At 30.9% G+C, this 17,948-nt stretch overlaps 2 protein-coding genes, 1 long non-coding RNA gene and 1 other non-coding gene across 4 annotated transcripts; 1 reads left to right on the forward strand and 3 right to left on the reverse strand.

Annotated features, from left to right (window-relative positions):
- On the reverse strand, positions 2,863 to 4,355 carry LOC110012673. Its single transcript, XR_002287866.1, has 2 exons — positions 4,130 to 4,355; positions 2,863 to 3,144 (listed from the first exon to the last, which is right to left on the reverse strand). It is a non-coding gene; the product is annotated as an uncharacterized LOC110012673 (long non-coding RNA).
- Positions 11,689 to 12,918, forward strand: LOC105163193 (transcription factor MYB114-like). Its single transcript, XM_011081452.2, has 3 exons — positions 11,689 to 11,987; positions 12,078 to 12,207; positions 12,295 to 12,918. The coding sequence occupies exons 1-3, from the start codon at positions 11,837 to 11,839 to the stop codon at positions 12,590 to 12,592; spliced, it is 579 nt and encodes a 192-aa protein (XP_011079754.1). The 5' UTR covers positions 11,689 to 11,836; the 3' UTR covers positions 12,593 to 12,918.
- On the reverse strand, positions 12,067 to 16,999 carry LOC105163160 (protein ROOT PRIMORDIUM DEFECTIVE 1-like). The gene is made up of 5 exons (XM_020694500.1): positions 15,567 to 16,999; positions 14,317 to 14,385; positions 13,457 to 13,571; positions 12,465 to 12,616; positions 12,067 to 12,196 (listed from the first exon to the last, which is right to left on the reverse strand). The coding sequence occupies exon 1, from the start codon at positions 16,832 to 16,834 to the stop codon at positions 15,656 to 15,658; it is 1,179 nt and encodes a 392-aa protein (XP_020550159.1). The 5' UTR covers positions 16,835 to 16,999; the 3' UTR covers positions 12,067 to 12,196; positions 12,465 to 12,616; positions 13,457 to 13,571; positions 14,317 to 14,385; positions 15,567 to 15,655.
- Positions 16,987 to 17,072, reverse strand: TRNAY-GUA. The gene is given in 2 exon segments: positions 16,987 to 17,022; positions 17,036 to 17,072. It is a non-coding gene; the product is annotated as a tRNA-Tyr (tRNA).

The raw sequence follows: 17,948 nt of genomic DNA on the forward strand, positions 1-17,948 counted from the left end.
ATTATATATAATCCTGTCAATGTTTTGCCGTGTTCTATATTTTTGCAATTTTTTGTGTCATTGTATTTATGTCGTCGTGTATTTACGATGAAACTAACTTTGCATCAATTTTTTAAAATAAAATATTAATTATTTTAAAAAGTATGAAACTAATATTATAAATCAGTCGAGATTAAAAATATAATTTTTTTACAAGCTATTACGAGGGGTTCTTAATTCATGTGAGAAGGCGTCACATTCTCCTTCATCGTAACCAGCCAGGCTCCTGCTATGTGGGGCCCCCTAGAGGCCCTACTTCGAGCAAACACATAATCCCACCTTATGCGAGTTGAGAAGTTGTGCTTTAATATCATTTTATCACAAGTTTAATTTATTTCGATTTTATTTACTTTGCATGATAGAAATAAAATGATATAAATTAATGGATGATAAAATTTGCTATATATAATAATATGATTTTATAATATGTTATTTACTTTGTTGGATCAAATACCGAATATTTATGTAAAAATTTTATTTTATATTTACTAGCAAGTCATTCGTTTACCTCACATCACTCGAACTGATTCACCATAATCGCAGGCTTGGGAGTATCGTAACGGGCCAGCAAATCTTGAAGTAGACAACAAATTATCCCAGATTGAAAAGAAGGGAGTGTTTGCGACAGTTTTGAAAAAATATCTTTAAATTTTTGGTTTTAAAAAAGTAATTTTGAGGTTTTTAGAATGTCAATTTCTACTTTTGAAATTGTTAAGAAAAGTGTTTTTAGGTCAAAAAGTTAGAAGCGCCTTCTGGGGGAGCTTCTAGCTGCTTTGTATTTTGAAAATGAATCCAACTTTGTTTTTTACTACTTTATCATCGTTATAATAATCTTAATAAAATTTTGCAGTTTTTAATTATTTTAAAATTATATATTTAAACTTGATATTTGAAATTTTTAAATAATTAGATAATAATTAAATTTATACTTTCATATATTTAATATTTTAAAATTTTTATATTTTGCTATATTATCTAATTATATTACTCTTATATTTTTAAAAATATAAATTAAATGGTTATGATTAAGTAATAAACTTGTTTTTTTAATCATGCAAGTCAATTATTGTGTATGAAATTTGAATCAACAATTATATTACTTAGTGAAAATATTATTAAATTAGATATTTAATATTTTTTATTAATAATTTAAAAAAATAAATATGGAATATACTAATCAAAATAAAATTTATTATATTTTTTATAAAAAAATAATTATTATTTACAAATAACAAGTGCAAATATAAGTAAAAATAGAATCTTTGTATCACATGGAGACAAAATGGTTTTTAATCTATTAAGTTTGTTTTAGAAGTAATTTTGTTCCAAACACTGTCCAATTTAATTTTGATCCTTCTTTTTTCTTTTTTGACAAACAATACCTAATTTTAATTCTGCTACAATTTCAACTTTTTTTTTTTAATAAAAATCACTTATAAACCAATTACGAAAAAGTAGAATACCACACAAGGAATGCGATTTACTTTTTTGGATAGGATTAGGGGAGGATGGATAATTGCATGACTAATGTTGGGATAATTTATGAGATGATAATTCAATATATGTTTATCTTGTGTGATAAATGATTGATTAATTTTTATTTACTTAATTTAGTTGTGATAGTGCAGCATACATAAATTGGAAAATTAATTAACCATAATGCCCCATATATAATAGGACCAAACAGTTTTATTATGTGATTGATCGTATCATAAATGTATAAAATATTTCGCATGTAATTAAATCAAATTATTTTGTATAACTCAATTATTAAATGGTTGTTGGAATTATGGAATTGTATGTGTGTAGTGGGATTATTGCATCATGGGTTATTATGTAATAGATGATGAGAAATGGTAATTGGACAACAAGACACAAGTTCAACCAAAAGAGAATACCATACCACATTCAGAAAGAAAAGAACTCAATTTTGAGCTTAGAATTCGAACTAAAATCTACTTTTTAAGAGGTTCTTAAACGGTCACAACTTTTTATGTTTTAAGATTCTCAGAGAAAAACTTTTTTTAACATGCATTAAACGTGAAAGTTTCAGATGTTGACGATCAAGTCAAGTTAGATTTATGAGTTCGAAAAATTTTAGATGTGGATGATCAATCCATGTCACCACGATATAAATTTAACTTTTAACGTGGTTCAGTTCTCTAATTGGTATTTTCAAACTTGATCCACGTAAGAAAAAGCCCGTTTTTTCATAGTAAGGAATTTTGAAGTTTCGGGAGCTCCCAAGAATTGTAGGATTGATGGCAATTGAAAAACTTGGGTGATGATGAGCTCTTAAAGAAACCAAATATGTTTGTGATTAGGTTGCTGAGACTACAATTCCCATACATTTGGTCCGAAACAAGACAGGGTGGCAGCTACAATGTGGAAAATGTATCTGTGATACAATTTGCTGTCCATCATTTACTTGTTTCCATCGAAAATTCGACTTACTTTCCTCTTTCAAAGAGGAAACATTGGTGAACCAAAGTTGAACAGTAAAACAACTTTCAACTCTATACTCTCTTGGAGAATTAAGAATACTGTATATTCTTTAAAATCAGTATTTCAAATGCATCATCAAACTTCATGGAAGTCATGTAGCTCTATTTTATAAACATTGGTGACCAAAGTCTAGAGATGATTAATTACAAACAAATAAAATGTACTTACCGTATGATTGACAAATAATGAAAGAATAGTGACCAATCATAAGTCAAATACAATTATACTCATTTATGATTAGTTTGATTCGACAAAACCTGGTCTGAACGATTGTCCAAGATGTCGACATTCTTACAATTATGATAACTTAAAGATAGGTAAAACACATATGCACATTTAATACCAATATAGTCGGTCTTTTTCATCATCATCAGACACAACAAATGTTAATCTTGGAAAATAATAGACATAAATCAATAATACAGTTCTGGTGATTTTAAGTTGTGACTATAACATCAACAAACTCCTACTTTGCGAAAATATGTCTCCTTCAAAGATTGAGCTATAGGTTGCCAGCGGTCGCGTTTAAATCCAAGTCAGTCCCTTAATTTTCGACAAAGAGAAAATGTGTCATCTACAAGTCATATCCTCTTTTATCACCTACAAGTCAAACATGATTCCCATGAGTAAGCATTTTTAAACAAATTCATCTAACAGCTAAGCTAGGGTGAATGTCAGTGAAACAAAGCTAAAATCATGAACATGGACTATTTCAGGGTGAACCCTAAAACCACCAAAAAAAAGAAAAAAGAACTCATGATAAAGCCTAAAAGATAGGACATGAATGTGAATTCTTACTGATTGTCATCGAGAACACAAAGCTAACATTAGAGACTGAGAATGTTACTGTTATCGGTTTTGGGAATTATAAGACAATCTCACACATAAAACATGAAAGGAACAAGTAAATCATCGCCAGCAAGAAACAGGTTGTTTTAGCACCAGATCTAGAAATAAAGTTTTCCATCATAAGATCGCCCTGATTTTGTACAGTGGGGATACATAAAGATCCAGATTCAGTTTCTTTCACTATCGATTTAGTTCAAGCAATCATTCTATTTTTGTCTTAAGTCTATAAACATCACATTCAAAGTCCTACTCAATCACAGCAGGTTGAGATCAAGTCCAAATCAATTGGCAGCTCATGTAGTCATACTATTGTTAATATGTATCGAACAGCTAGATCTTGATCCTAACATTGTCAAAAGTCTCAAGATTCTAAATCATGTTGTCCCGATGATTGATGATCTTAGTTCATATCATGGCTTACTCAGAGATCAAGATATTCAATCAAACAAGAAATGAAGATATAACTGCGAGATCATGGATTTGAACTTCTGCCAAAAGGAGTTTCTTTATTAAACATCAATAGACTAATACATGTTGCTATTCAGAAAAGAAAAAAGACTAATACATGTTAGGCAAGAGAAAAAGCCAATGTACAGAATACAATGTCAAAGAAAAGGTGAAAAGAGAAAACGAACAAAGGGTACAAGAGATGTTTTCTGAGTTTCAACAAATGACATTGTGCTGATCAATGAAAGAAATGAATAAACCAATAAGAAATCAACAAAAAAAAGGTTACCAATTTACAAGAGCTGTAACCCCAGATGCAGACACCAAAAGTTCCTTCAATTCCCAGTTCCATTGACGCCTCACCTCAGTCTCAAGCCACAAGTAAAGAATCTGAATCCAGCCAGTTGTTTAGTATGCTCTGCCGAGAAACAAATAATCTTAAACTGCAGATTGAGTGTTCTGATTCTGTCAGTAGTCATTTTCGGCCTTTAAAAGTTGCCGTCTCCTGATCAACAGGAAAGAATGCGATATAAAACCAGAAAAAGGGGAAGAACGAATGAAAAATCCAAGGTCGAGAAAAACTGAATGTTACTTTCAGTTCAGCTCAGCAAATTCAACTCCACCTTTTCTCCTTCGGCCTTTTAAGAAATTTAGGTTTTGAATGCAAATTTTACATAGAATTCAAGCATCTTCGAATTGCGCACTTAAACCCATAATTCAATTGCAACCCAAATCTCGTCCAATGAATCCCCAATGCTGACTATTAAAAGAAAATCAATACCCTAATTAGATTTCACAGAAATTAAACAACGCCTGCCAGAGAAATTAACAATAATTAACGCGACCAAATGAATCCAACCCAGTCAGCCATGGGTGGGGTATTCACATCTTCTTGGGACTCAACAATGAGAGCAGAGAAACCAAAGAAGAGAGCAATGAACAAAGTCAATAATGGCGAATCCATACAAATCACGCCACAAAGTAAAAATTGTTTCTTTTCAAACAAAGACAGCTTCTTCACGCCCACCCTGCATCTGGATTCATTTCAAAACTCCTCTTCTAACAAAACCAAACAAGATGAAAATTCAAACCTTCAACAGGGGGAGAAAAAGGGGGGGATATTCAAAGAAACCAGGGTTTGGAATTTCTGAACAGACCGGCCTCCAGGATTCCTTTTGGTTTTGAAGAAATCAACGTAAAGGGTCCAAAGATTTGGTCCCAAAGTTGAATTCTTCTTCGAATTCGAGGCAGAAGGATCCTTCAATCGGAGAATTAAGGTTAGGGCATCACATTGGATTCTCGAACCTAAGTCAACAATGTAGGCGAACAACATTCAAGCAAAAGTAATCAAGGGTTTCCGGATATGGAAATTCTACCTATTTTCCTAATATTCTCTTCCTGTTCGGATCCCCGTCGTGATCCCCCAATTCTCTGCAATGGAGAAGGAGCAGAGAGAGGAAATGGAGGAGAGAGAGAGAGAAAGAGAGAGATGGGATACAGCGAAGACGGGAATGGAAAGAGAGAGAAGGCGGGATTCAACGGTTAATCTAATTTTGGCTTTTTATGTTGCTGAGTGGATTTTTACCATTTACATGGGTATAATATAATCTATAATCTACCTACTAGATAAAAAATACCTCATTTTTCTTTACCTATCTCCAAACTTGAAATCTATATATATAGTTAAAAATAGATACAACCCCTTTTTTTGTCTGATCAATTTAATAAAAATAATTATATAATTACCAATATTTTTTATTATTTCAATTATTTTTCAAATACCCATTTAAATAAAAAATAATTATGTTGTTCTTATATGATGCGGTAGAAATTACTTTTGTACCCTTATTGATTTTCTGAAAAAAAAAATAGTCCATAAAAATATTTCAAAAAAATATATAAAATTATAATTCATAATTCAAAAATGACATATTGGATTGTTTTCCACAAAACTTAAATAAAAACCTAATGGAATTAGCTCATACAAAAATTAAAATCAATAAAAATAGTTGTAAATACCACCAATCTTCATAATCTAAAAGTTAAGGTGAACATCGTCGCACCAACACATGGATTTGAAATCTTGCCGAGATATTTAGTGGAGCCAATTAAACGTCATGTCCTACGTGTTTAATATTCACGTCGTTAGACTTTGACTTTTGATAATTGTAAACTGATTGTATGGATTTCTAACTGGCACACATTACACACGTGCAGACCTCCTTGATTGGTCTATATGGTGTCACCCTTGATCTCTCATTTACATAATATACAGTTATTGTGGCACGCCATCCCTGTGTGAGTATAATAATTTATTAGTATAATAAATAATTGCTTACACTTTAAAATATATTATAAATAAGAATAAGATTATAAACCAACACATCATATTTAATAAATAAATAAAATAAAACTAATTTAGGGAAATATCAATATGAGAAAAAAAAATTAGTATGATGAAATTTTCATATTAGTATGGATAGACAGTATGATGGATGAGAAAAAGAATTCGAGTATGGGTGGTTGAAAATGAATAAGGACATTTTTGTTAATTTAAAAAATTACTCTCACGGTGTAAGTAACCGCTACTTGTAAGTGAGAAAGATGTTATATATATATATATATATATATATGTATATATATATAGCAAATATAAATGAATTGTCCAAGATATTTTTTTTATTTTTACATTAGGAGATAATTAATTCTCTATATGTTCAGATAAATATTAAGGATTAATACATTGTCCTCCTATGAAGTTTCGTATAATTATATTAAAATCCTCCGTAAAAAAATATTTATTTGTCTTGCAATAAGTCCGTAGTAAATTAATTAGAGATAAATATAAATTTTTATTCAATTTTTTTTTTGTTAATATCAACAAATCTCGTGAACTGTGACTAACAACTAAATCTATTTATTGAACTAAAACAAATATGAAGAGTATTATATATAATTTTTTAAATTACAAAAAAATTGTGTATATTTACCTCAAATTCCATAAAAGAACAGTGTAACTATTCCTAAATATTAACACAAATCAGAATATAAACCCATTTAAGTAGGCCGTAACTAAAATTTTACTGCACCGAATTCACAGGGTCCGAAACAAACTTTTTCACGTGTGAGAGAAACAAACAAAAGCTATTGATAATTTGATCAGCCTCACATCACATGCCACCCATACATGCAATTATTTATATCAACACCCATAAAGTCATATCTAATTACATAACTATATTCCGATCTTCGTAAAATTGCAATTATGCCCCATAAAAGAGACGTCTGTGCAATTTCTTTAAAAAGTGTATTTATACTTAACAACTGTAATTAATCATGAAGCTCTCTGTAAATTAATTTAATTTTGGGCCCAAATTAATAAAATAAAAACTAAATTTGAGACATAAAGAAATGTTGATTACAACCTGACGCATGAGCATCTTACTGACACCATCGATCTTCCAACTCATATGCACACACAAACACACATTAATATAAAATAAAACTAAAAAAATAATAATAATTTGGTCGGCAGTAAATGTTATAAACCCACCAACCCATCCACACTGTAATAAAGAATAGGGCGGCACAAGAAATCATTTTACTCATATATCTACATATATATGCACTTAGTCGTCATGGCACGCTATTTTGACGAGCATATAATAAATATTTTTTTATATTTTAAAATATATTATAATTATAAATAAAATATATAAATTAATATATCATATTTTAAAAAAATAAAATAATTTAGTGATATTATTAATACACAAAATTTGGTATTTTTGTTTTACAAACCATCATTTGTGAGTAAAATTTTCATATTAATATAGATAGCTAGCATAAATATAGATTAAAAAAAGAATTTAAATAGGGATGGTTGAAAGTACATTAGGACAATTTTGGTAATTTAAAAAATTAGTGTCACGGTGTAAGTAATCGCTATTTGTGTGTGAAAATGAAATTTTTTTTATATTAGTTGTTGTAGCACGTCGTTCCTACGTACATATAATAAATAATTTTTTTACGATTTATAATATATTATAAATAAGAGTAAAATGTGTAAACCAACACATTACATTAATAACAAGAAAGAAACAAAAATAATTTATCAATTAATGTAAATTTTGAAAAGTTGAATAGCGCAGTTAGTTTATCATAAAGGGCACTTTTGACTTCTCCAAAAATTGGTGAGGTGTGTCATTAACCGCCGTTTGTGAGTGTGGATGGACTTTTCTTTTTATATTATTATAGATAAATACATATATTTATCTATATTTATGGTTTTTTGTTATTTACTAAAGATAAGTACTTTTAAACATTCCTGATCCATGGTCTATTTACACAAAAAAATTTCTTATTTTTTACTTAATTACAAAAAACGCTCCTAACATTAATTAAAAAAAAAACAGAATAATTTATATAATGTTGTTGATGTTTTTTAGATGTATATATGCAATTTTTAAAAAAATAGAAATAATTTGTGTAAATAGACCATAGATCAAGGGCAAATGTAATTATACCTTGTTATTATATATCATAAGGTATTTTACACTGTATTTAAACATAATTTATCTGTAAGTTAGCTTATAAACACATTATTATCATGTTATATCTACTTTTATGAAAATTCATCAAGTAACTTTATATATATATTACCAAATAAATTATTTTTTCTTAAACTATAAATCACTACGACTCAAAAATTATTATAAATCAATACTTTCCATTATGATAAGATAAAAACGATACGAAAACTTAAATTTTGATACAGTTAAAGTTTTACTTAATGATATAAATATTTAACACAGATTTTAATTGTATAGAAAAGCAGCTAATAAATATTGCACAATCATAATTAAATAATATATGTCAATAATTTTTTATTTCTAATAAAAAATCATATTTGTTTTAGTCACGTCAAATCATAATTTATCTTTTAATATCGATTTTGGTAATAGTATTAACGTCATAGGGTAGAAGTGATGAAGGCACGTGCCTACTTTGTTTACATATATATATATATATATATATTTAATATTTAAAACTTAATTTATAGAAAAATTGCGGATCTTGGGAAAAAAAAAATAAAAATATTGTGGATCTTGGAAAAAGAAAAGAAAAATAGAAAAAGTTCCTCGTAGATCCAGGATGCTTTATCCTTTGTGGATGGAAAATATATAATATAAATAAATGCTGAAACTAAAGAACAGGTGAATCAGTGTATAATGGCCTCGAAATTCGACACCTTTTTATAAATTACAACTTTAATTATACTGTTTTTATTTTATTTTATAGCAATTAATTATATATCTATATATATGATAATGTTACGTATTTAGTGCAATTTTTTGGCATATATTATACAAATATGGACATATACAGAATTAATGTAATTTTTTTATGCATGAATATAAAGTACAATGTCTTTATTTAATTTTATTAAACTCCGTTGAATTAAATAGTTGCACGAAAATAGCCAAATGGTGTCAAAATTGAGCTCAATTGGCGAAATTGCGGCTCCATAATTTTAAAAGTTATGGGTTTGAATTTTGCTATATGCGTGGAATATAACTTTTACTGCATAGTAGGTAGTATGGAATGTAATTTTTACTGAATAGTAACTATTGCTTACTGTAGTAGTAGGTATTGGTTAGATTTATTCAAAATATTTGATAAATTGATCAGGTTATTGTAGGATGTTGTTTTTACTGCATATCAGCTATTGTCCATTGCAATAGTAGGTATTGATTAGACTCAATTTAATATTTGATATTGTTGAACAGGTCGTAGATGTAATAATCTTCACTAGATATTAATTAATTTATTTCGATTAATAATAATTCATCGCTCTTATCTAAAATTAAAAAAAGAAAAAACAAACAAACAAACAAAACAAAAGAGCCGAAAGGTGCTACAATTATTAAAGAATGAAGATTATGCTAAATTGTAGGCCCATTAAACACTTTAAATCGTGGTTTTCAACTTCTCCTTATTGGCCCATTAATGAATTCAAGTTCTTGGAGTAATCTTCTAATTAGTAATTATTTACACATAATAATTACAAAAACATTTAAATAATTATTTTTTTTATTGATTGAATGGCTATCGGTCCTGGGATAATGGCTTTAAATTATAAAAAGATAATTACATTTCTCTCTCTTAAGATTCGATGTACTTATACATAAACCTCTTGTAGTTTGAGAAAGTACATCTAATACCCTTAATATTTGCTTTCATCTAAAAAATAGATATGTCCGTTAACAAAAAAAAGTCATTGAATCTGTTGATATTAACAAAAAGAATCAATATTTACCCTCGTTTGACTTATTACTGACTTGTTATATGTCAAACAAATATTTTATAAGTTATTTTTGTAACGGTTAAAATATATCTCCTCATATGCATCAAAGTATGAAGATTTATAAGAATAATTTGATTATGAAAAGATTTATCCGACCAGCAAAAGGTCAATCACGGTTAAATATGAATTTTATCCAGTCTTTTTGTTAATATCATCAAATTTATGAATTTTGACTAGTGCATGAATTTATTTATTTAGATGAAAGCAAAATCAGTACTAGATACAATTTTTTTCAAACTACGCGAGATTTACATGTAATTACACTAAATCTATAGAAAAAAGAGTGTAACTATTCCAAACATAAAATGTGCCAAAAGTTGAGGTGTGTCCAAGATCGAGGGGTATTTCAATAAATTCATTAAAAAAATTAAAATTGCTATTATGATAAAACTAGATTGAATAAATGAAATGAATCAAAGGAAAATTTAGATATTTAAACAGCTAGATAAAAAATTATATTTTTCTAATCTACACGTAAATATATTTTACAGAGTAATAAAATTTTGCAAAGATACTAAACATTTAAAATGTGCATAATAAATTATACAGTATCTCATTATTTCATTTAATGAGTAATATTGATAAATAATTTATACATTGTTCGAGAACTTATAAATTATAAATAACAATAAAATTATATATATACATAAAATAAGACAATCTTTTTTTTTAATATATATGCAAGGGGGCTTGAATATATGACCTCATGCTTAAAAAATAAATAGAATTACACATATCATTAGATTAATTAATTTTGATAAAATTGAATATGAACTAAAGAAAAGGGTGTGAAACTTCTTTTCAACACATTAGGTAACAGCCACCACAGACGTGGTCAACCTTTTCTACTATATTTTTTGGTCAAATCAAATAAAAAAATTGACGACAAAATAAATAATTGGTTACAATTAATAAAATAAATTAATATTAAATATACATGAGTAGAAAATTATCAAGATAGTTAATTTATTAAAAAAAAATAGATGTCTTGTCAATAAATATATATTTAAGGGTACTTTTGCCAAAAAAATATTTTATCAACCAAATCAATTTTTTAGGGGTCTCATTTTTAATAAATAGAATATGTATATGATGCGATACAGAAATCTAGCAAATCTAAATTTATATATTTTAGCTAGAATTTCTAAAAATAAGCAAAAAATACGTTTTTTCTAATATATCACATAATTAAACAATCATAAAACATGACCTAGGCGTAATTCGGAAGAATTTCATTAATATTTATGTTAAAGAAAAAGATAATAACAATAGTATCGATGATCCAGTAAAATTGAGGTCTTACAATCGAGCAGTTATGAATTGAGTTCTACGTATATAGATATATGATCTACTTCTAATAGTGGAATATCATTTATTTCATTATTTTGAATTTATTAGTTAATTTAAAAATATCGATATATTTGCAACAACAGTATTAGGATGTATTTTTGAAAAAAGATAATAATATATAATAGTAGGAATTAGGAGAGAAGCATGCATGGTATTATTATTGATTAGTACAAGAATCTCATCCCTCCTATATATTTCAACTTTTCAGATTTGTCTGAAAGCTTAGGTGGGAAGTCCACCGCACAATTATTAAAACCTAGCAGCCCTGGAGTGGCCTCTATGGCTGACACCTCACTCAAAGAGAAGCAGCAGCCGCCATCCAAGAAGGAACTCAACCGTGGGGCATGGACGGCGGAGGAGGACCGGAGACTGGACGAAGCTGTCCACATCTACGGTCCTAAGCACTGGACAGCTGTTGCTGCTAAAGCAGGTCGAGCTTCATATTGCTAAATCATCATCATCACCATAAGATCTTGAATCCAACTAGTTGTTTTTTTTAAAAAAAAATAAAATAAAATAGGGCTCAACCGTTGCGCCAAGAGTTGTAGGCTAAGATGGATGAATTACCTGAGGCCAAACATCAAGAGGGGCAATATATCTGACCAAGAAGAGGACTTGATCATTCGGCTCCATAAGCTCCTGGGAAATAGGTAAGTTTCAATAACAAATCAAAACGACAAAGAGTTGAATATCAACAGATCATAACTGAAAATCTTGGTTGTCTTATCCTACTGCAGGTGGTCATTGATTGCGGCAAGATTGCCGGGTCGAACAGACAATGAGATCAAGAACTACTGGAACTATCATTTGAGCAAGAAGAAGTTGGACCAAAGGGTGTTAGTTGCTGGAATTTCAACAAAAGAAATGGGCTCTAAGAGTGATGAGCAAATTGAAGAAGAGAACGCACCTGGGAGAAGCAGGAGTGAGGAGGAACCAGAAACAAGGTTAGATGTTGATGATTTCTTTGATTTCTCCAATGAGAATCCTTCAACTCAGGAGTGGGTCTCCAAGTTTCTTGAATTTAGTGATGGTTGAATATGTGTTAATAGTCTTTGATTTCTGCAAGGATTGGGGATTAAATCCCAAAACGGCTAGCTAATATTGTTGAATCAGTAGACATGTCCATGTAAGTCATTTTCTTGTTGTAATGGAAAAGTATTTCTATACACCAGAGATTTCCATTATTTCAACGTGACAAGTAGTCTTCAGCATCACTATTTTAGTATAAATATGATGCTTGTGAAAAAGATAGAAATTAAATCAACATGTAGTTTCTTTGAAATGAGAATTGGTTCCAGAGATGCGCTTTTCTGCTTTCAGATTTCTTTCATAGTGCTAGTTCTATTCTGCAAGAATCTTTTGTGGAATGAAAATAACTATCAGCGCCACTTGAGGATCGACTACTTCTTCCAAAAGCCAGTCTCTTCCAACTGTCCATCTACCACCCTGTTTTAGCAAAAGTACTGCTGCTAGGATATTCTGGAAGGTTGCTGCCAACAGAACATTTAATGCTGAATGCAAATTCAGACATGGACAACGTAAATGGAACTTGATGCAATCAAAAAACACAATTCTTATAGCAGCTAAGTGACATAGAAAAAAGACAACATATAGATTTATTTTACAAGGCTCGTTGCAAGTCCACCATTCCAGTTCACCATATCCTCAAGAAAACTTGTACCAAGAGGACCAAATAGGGCCTCAGGAGCTCAAAGGCATTCAAAACATAGCATTTATAGAAGATTTATGTGATCATGGAGATTTACTATCAGTCATCACAATCTAATTCAAATATTCGCATTGCCCAAAAAAAGATCAAATTGAGTTTTATTGAATTAGTTACATGTATTATCTGAAAGAAAGGAATGAGAAGCAATAAAAAGGTAGTCTAAAATATACCTTATGTACACCATTATGAATGTGCAGAACCAACTCCTTGGTAGCACTATAGCAGTCAATCCCATGCCGTGGAGCATGCATAATTGACAACTAATTTGCCATCAAAGCCAATGTTCTGCATGTAATGCAACATTTAGTGGGCAAATGCACACAACACCTCAATTGCTGTCTCTAGGAGAAAAAGTTGTCATGCCATATCTCAAGAACCATAAAGTTAAAAATACTATACAGCACTTTGTGAAACAATTCCATTGTTGCCTTGAAAATACAAATAACTTTAGGGTGACTGACAAAAGACAACCAGTAATTTGAATAGGCATCAGAAAAAAGAGAACTGAAAAAGATCATATCAGGTTAGCACTGCCAATGATCCTCTCATGTTATCACTGCAAAGTGCCAATGCCACTCCACAATCATCGAAAACATTGCTGTTTTCTGTGTTTTAGGGAGCTGAATCTGTGTGGCATAAAGCCGCTGTCTATCAGACATGTATGGCATCCACCACCAATTCTAATAAAGTAAAAGAGGAAATAATTGTATCAGACAAATGCTGAGTTGTTGCAAGGAAAGCGGACAACATTGATTGTAAATTGTATGGCTAATACTCAAATTCTGCTCCCAAGAAACAAAAACAACAGGCCACAGGGAACACCTGATCCTACCAGATTGAAGATATCATGTAAAAAACAACTTACAGACACCAAATCATCAGGATTTGGTGAGAAAACACTGTTTAAGTATACAAACTGAAACAAGTAAAGGAAATTTAGCATCATGAAAGAAGGCAAAAAAAAATGCAAAGAACAAGAAGAAAAAACTTGCATTGATAAGACCAAGTTGAAGAGCAAGATTGAACCTACCAATGTCTCCCTGTGAAGCCGACACCGAAGAAAATCTATTACTTTCACAAACTTGTCAGTCCCAGCAATCTGCATTTCACAAGAGAAGAACATCGTAACTAGATACCCAAAATAAAATTTGATCCAACCATTTATCTTTCTTGAGAGTAGGATAAGCAGACATGATTCATGGACAAGAAAATTGCAGTCAAAGGAATAATTTTAGCAACATCTATCATCCGAATAAGCAAAAACTTGAGTAAGCCGAATTGATTCTGCACCACATGTGCCAGAATCATACCCATGATGATAGTTTTGCTGGTAGCTGCCATGTGAATGTTTCTTTAGAAGGAGAATTGAAGGAGAGTTAAGTGTTGAAATTGGCAGTGTGGTCAACCAAATTCTCAATCCTTTCTATTTTGGAGAATTAAAGGGAAAAAAATGGAACGAAGAAAGATGGAAGCATAATACTAATGAAAGACCGCAGGCACATCAACATCTCCGACCGAACCACCAATGTCGTGGAACTACTCAGGAATTAATTCCATTGCCCGTTGACTCACATGCTTAAGTGAATTTTGGTAAATTTACAATATAAGATAGAACACTAATCTCGAGATCAGAGGTAGTCAGGATCACAAGTAACTCTCTTTTGGTGCTACCCTTTCTGAATCAGCATCATAAGTGTCATATATCCATCTCTCACTCTTTTGACGCCCATTTGAAGGGTTTGGTATTTGTGGAGATTGCTGCAGACAACCTGAAAAATCAGAACTAAGAACCAAATTTGACGGCAAAAGGGAAGCATCCAGAAAGAAACATGTTGTCTGAAGACACTTATTGTTTTGGTTATTTTGCTGGCAAGGAAAAGGACTTCAACTACATATACTCACAGTCAAATGTAGTCCACTCTGACAGTATTCTTAGGTGTTGTGCCTTAACATATCGGTTTATGTTCTTTTCATGCAAACCAGTTAAGATTTAACACAGTACTTTGTCTTATTAGTCGTGGAACCAAATGCAGAACCAGCCATTAATCTTATATTCATAACTACAAAAATAATGGTTGTCCGACAGATAAGCAGTTCCATTACAAAGAGGGGGTACTAACTCTCCTCCACATTAATGCAGATCGTAGTATTTCATCCATAGAAGCATAAGTCTACAACCATCTATTCAAAGCTTCATTTTTTTTCCAGAAACATTTGACTATACATTTCAATAAATTACAGCAATGCATCCTAAGTAACTGCCAACTCATTTCAAGTTACCTTTTCCAAATAATTTCCGTCTCGTTCTTGCCTGATCTGCTCCAGCTACCAATTCAAAGTCTATTTTATCTAAATCCTCATTCTCATTTTTATCCAACCGTGCAATCAGATTCCAGTTCTTGCATGTCCGCATATTTGTAAAGTTTTTCGTTAAACATTACATGCGGATCTTTATTGATGAGCTCTCCATCTTCACCATAAGCATCCTTTAGAAACACACACCAGTTCATCTGAGTACCAGCCACATAAAATGTCCGAGGCTGCTTTAGAAGCATCTGATAAGTATGTTTCGTCAGACTAAATTCCTCCTTGAACTCCACTATGTTATGTATATACGCCCTTTTCTCCAATGTCAAGCTCAAGAACTCATGAATGATTCCCAACCTATACTTCTCCGCCTCCAACGTCCACAAATCCAACTTACTCCCATCTGAATAAGGCGACACCATCGGCAATGTGTTCAAAATGTTCAACTTTCTCTCATCCTCCATATCCAACTCCAATGCTTTGCCGTGTTTCATAGGAAATTTGAATGCTCTTTTCACCTTATCCTCATCAACCATAAATTCCTTCTCCAAAGCACTCACCGCCAAAGAACTGTCCCAATTAACTAGCTCAAGCACTCGGTTCCCATCATCCTCAATCACTACCCTAAAATAATCTGGATACTTTGCGATTCTATCCCTAAAATCCTCCGGTATGCCAAACAAGAGCCTGTTGTGATAAATTTTACTCAAGGGTATCCTCTTATTTGCGGACATCATTAACAATTTCCTAACAACATCAACCCTTTTGCTCTCCAATTCATTTTCCATATCCCGTTCGGTACGCAGCAAACTATCCATGAAATCACTAAACCCGACCCAGATTTTGTCGTCGGAATGGCGATAGGTTTGGAAAATGAGAGGATGCCGGAGGATGGACTTGAGCACTTTCCGGCCGCGGGGGAAGCCAAGCCGCTGGTGGAGTTTTCCGGCGTCATCGAGGCGGAGGACTTCGTGGGGTTGTTTGGAGAGAAATTCTTTGGTCTTAGTGAGGAATCTGAAGTGCGAATCTCTGAGGAGGATGTTTTCGAAGTGGGGAATGATGCTTGGTTGGGTTTGAACGAGTGTAGTTCGTGGGCTGTCCTTTTTCTTGCGCTTTTTCTTGAATTTCTTGGGAGTTTTGGTGATGAGGAAGGAGGTGGAAAAGCGGGAGATGGGGGAGAAAATTTGATGGGGTCTGAAGGGTATTAAGGAGGTTTTGGAGAGGAGGTGAAGAAGGGTCATGATAGTTTTGGTGGTAGGAGAGAGGTGGCGCCGCCGTGGATGTGGTGGCTATTTCGTAAAACGAGGGGGAAAGGGCATCAGGATCTTATATGCATTTTAGGTCTAAAAGGGAAAAAAGAAAAAGAAAAATAGAGAGTAAAACAAGTAAAAGTTCCGACCTGCCGGATTCGAACCAGCGACCTAAGGATTGCTATGATGACACTACAGTCCTCCGCTCTACCAACTGAGCTAAGGTCGGTGAAGGAACAGCAATGTCTATTTTTTATATATAACCAATTTTCCATGATGTTTCTTTTCTTTTGAAATAATTACATTTACAACCTTAAGTACTTAATTTAATAATTAGGATTAATTACACTTAGATCCACCTAAAGATACAAAAGTATATTTTCTCCCCAAAAAATTTTAAAATTATATTTATACCTCATTTAAAAATTCATTATTTAGACCCCTTTCATTATGGTTTTGATGAAAAATCTTGATGTTAACAAAAATTATATAAAATTTTAATTTATCCCTCATATGATATTCTCATGTAATAAATTTAAATTATATAAGAAAAAAATATAATAATATTAACCTCACTTTGCACAATCCTGTATATTACATTTATCTCTTTATAAATACAAAATATACATAGAAATATTAAACAAGAGGCAAAATCTAAAATCATTTAATTTTTTTTATTAGCATCAACATTGTTTTGCCAAAATCCTAACAAAAGTGTATTATGAGTGAAGGAAAAATTCTCGAAGAGATGTAAATATAATTTTAATTTTTTATAAAAATATAATTTTATATTTTTAAAAAGGTTTAAGTATAATTAACCCGAATAATTATTCCTTTAAGATAACAACTGTATTTAGCATTGCATGAAGTCAAACTTTTTAAATTTCTATGACTACATTCTCACATTAACCCCATTTGTAATATTGACCTTATTAAATCCGAAATATTAAATATTGTATTTATATTTATTTAAAAATTCCAATTGATTTACTTATATAATTAGTCAAATCATAATAAATGAACAGTATTGTTTTCTTTCATATAACTAATTTTTTTATTTTAAATAATATTATATTTTTTATTTTAATTAATATATACACGTAAA

The sequence above is a fragment of the Sesamum indicum genome, linkage group LG1 (genome assembly GCF_000512975.1).
Source record: "Sesamum indicum cultivar Zhongzhi No. 13 linkage group LG1, S_indicum_v1.0, whole genome shotgun sequence".
Taxonomy (NCBI): domain Eukaryota; kingdom Viridiplantae; phylum Streptophyta; class Magnoliopsida; order Lamiales; family Pedaliaceae; genus Sesamum; species Sesamum indicum.

Excerpts from the sequence above, each read along its gene's own strand:
- LOC105163193 (XM_011081452.2), top strand. The coding sequence starts at position 11,837 with ATGGCTGACACCTCACTCAAAGAGAAGCAGCAGCCGCCATCCAAGAAG. Across the intron at positions 11,988-12,077 it reads AGCTGTTGCTGCTAAAGCAG|GGCTCAACCGTTGCGCCAAG; the intron begins GTCGAGCTTCAT and ends AAAATAAAATAG. Across the intron at positions 12,208-12,294 it reads CATAAGCTCCTGGGAAATAG|GTGGTCATTGATTGCGGCAA; the intron begins GTAAGTTTCAAT and ends ATCCTACTGCAG.
- LOC105163160 (XM_020694500.1), bottom strand. The coding sequence starts at position 16,834 with ATGACCCTTCTTCACCTCCTCTCCAAAACCTCCTTAATACCCTTCAGA.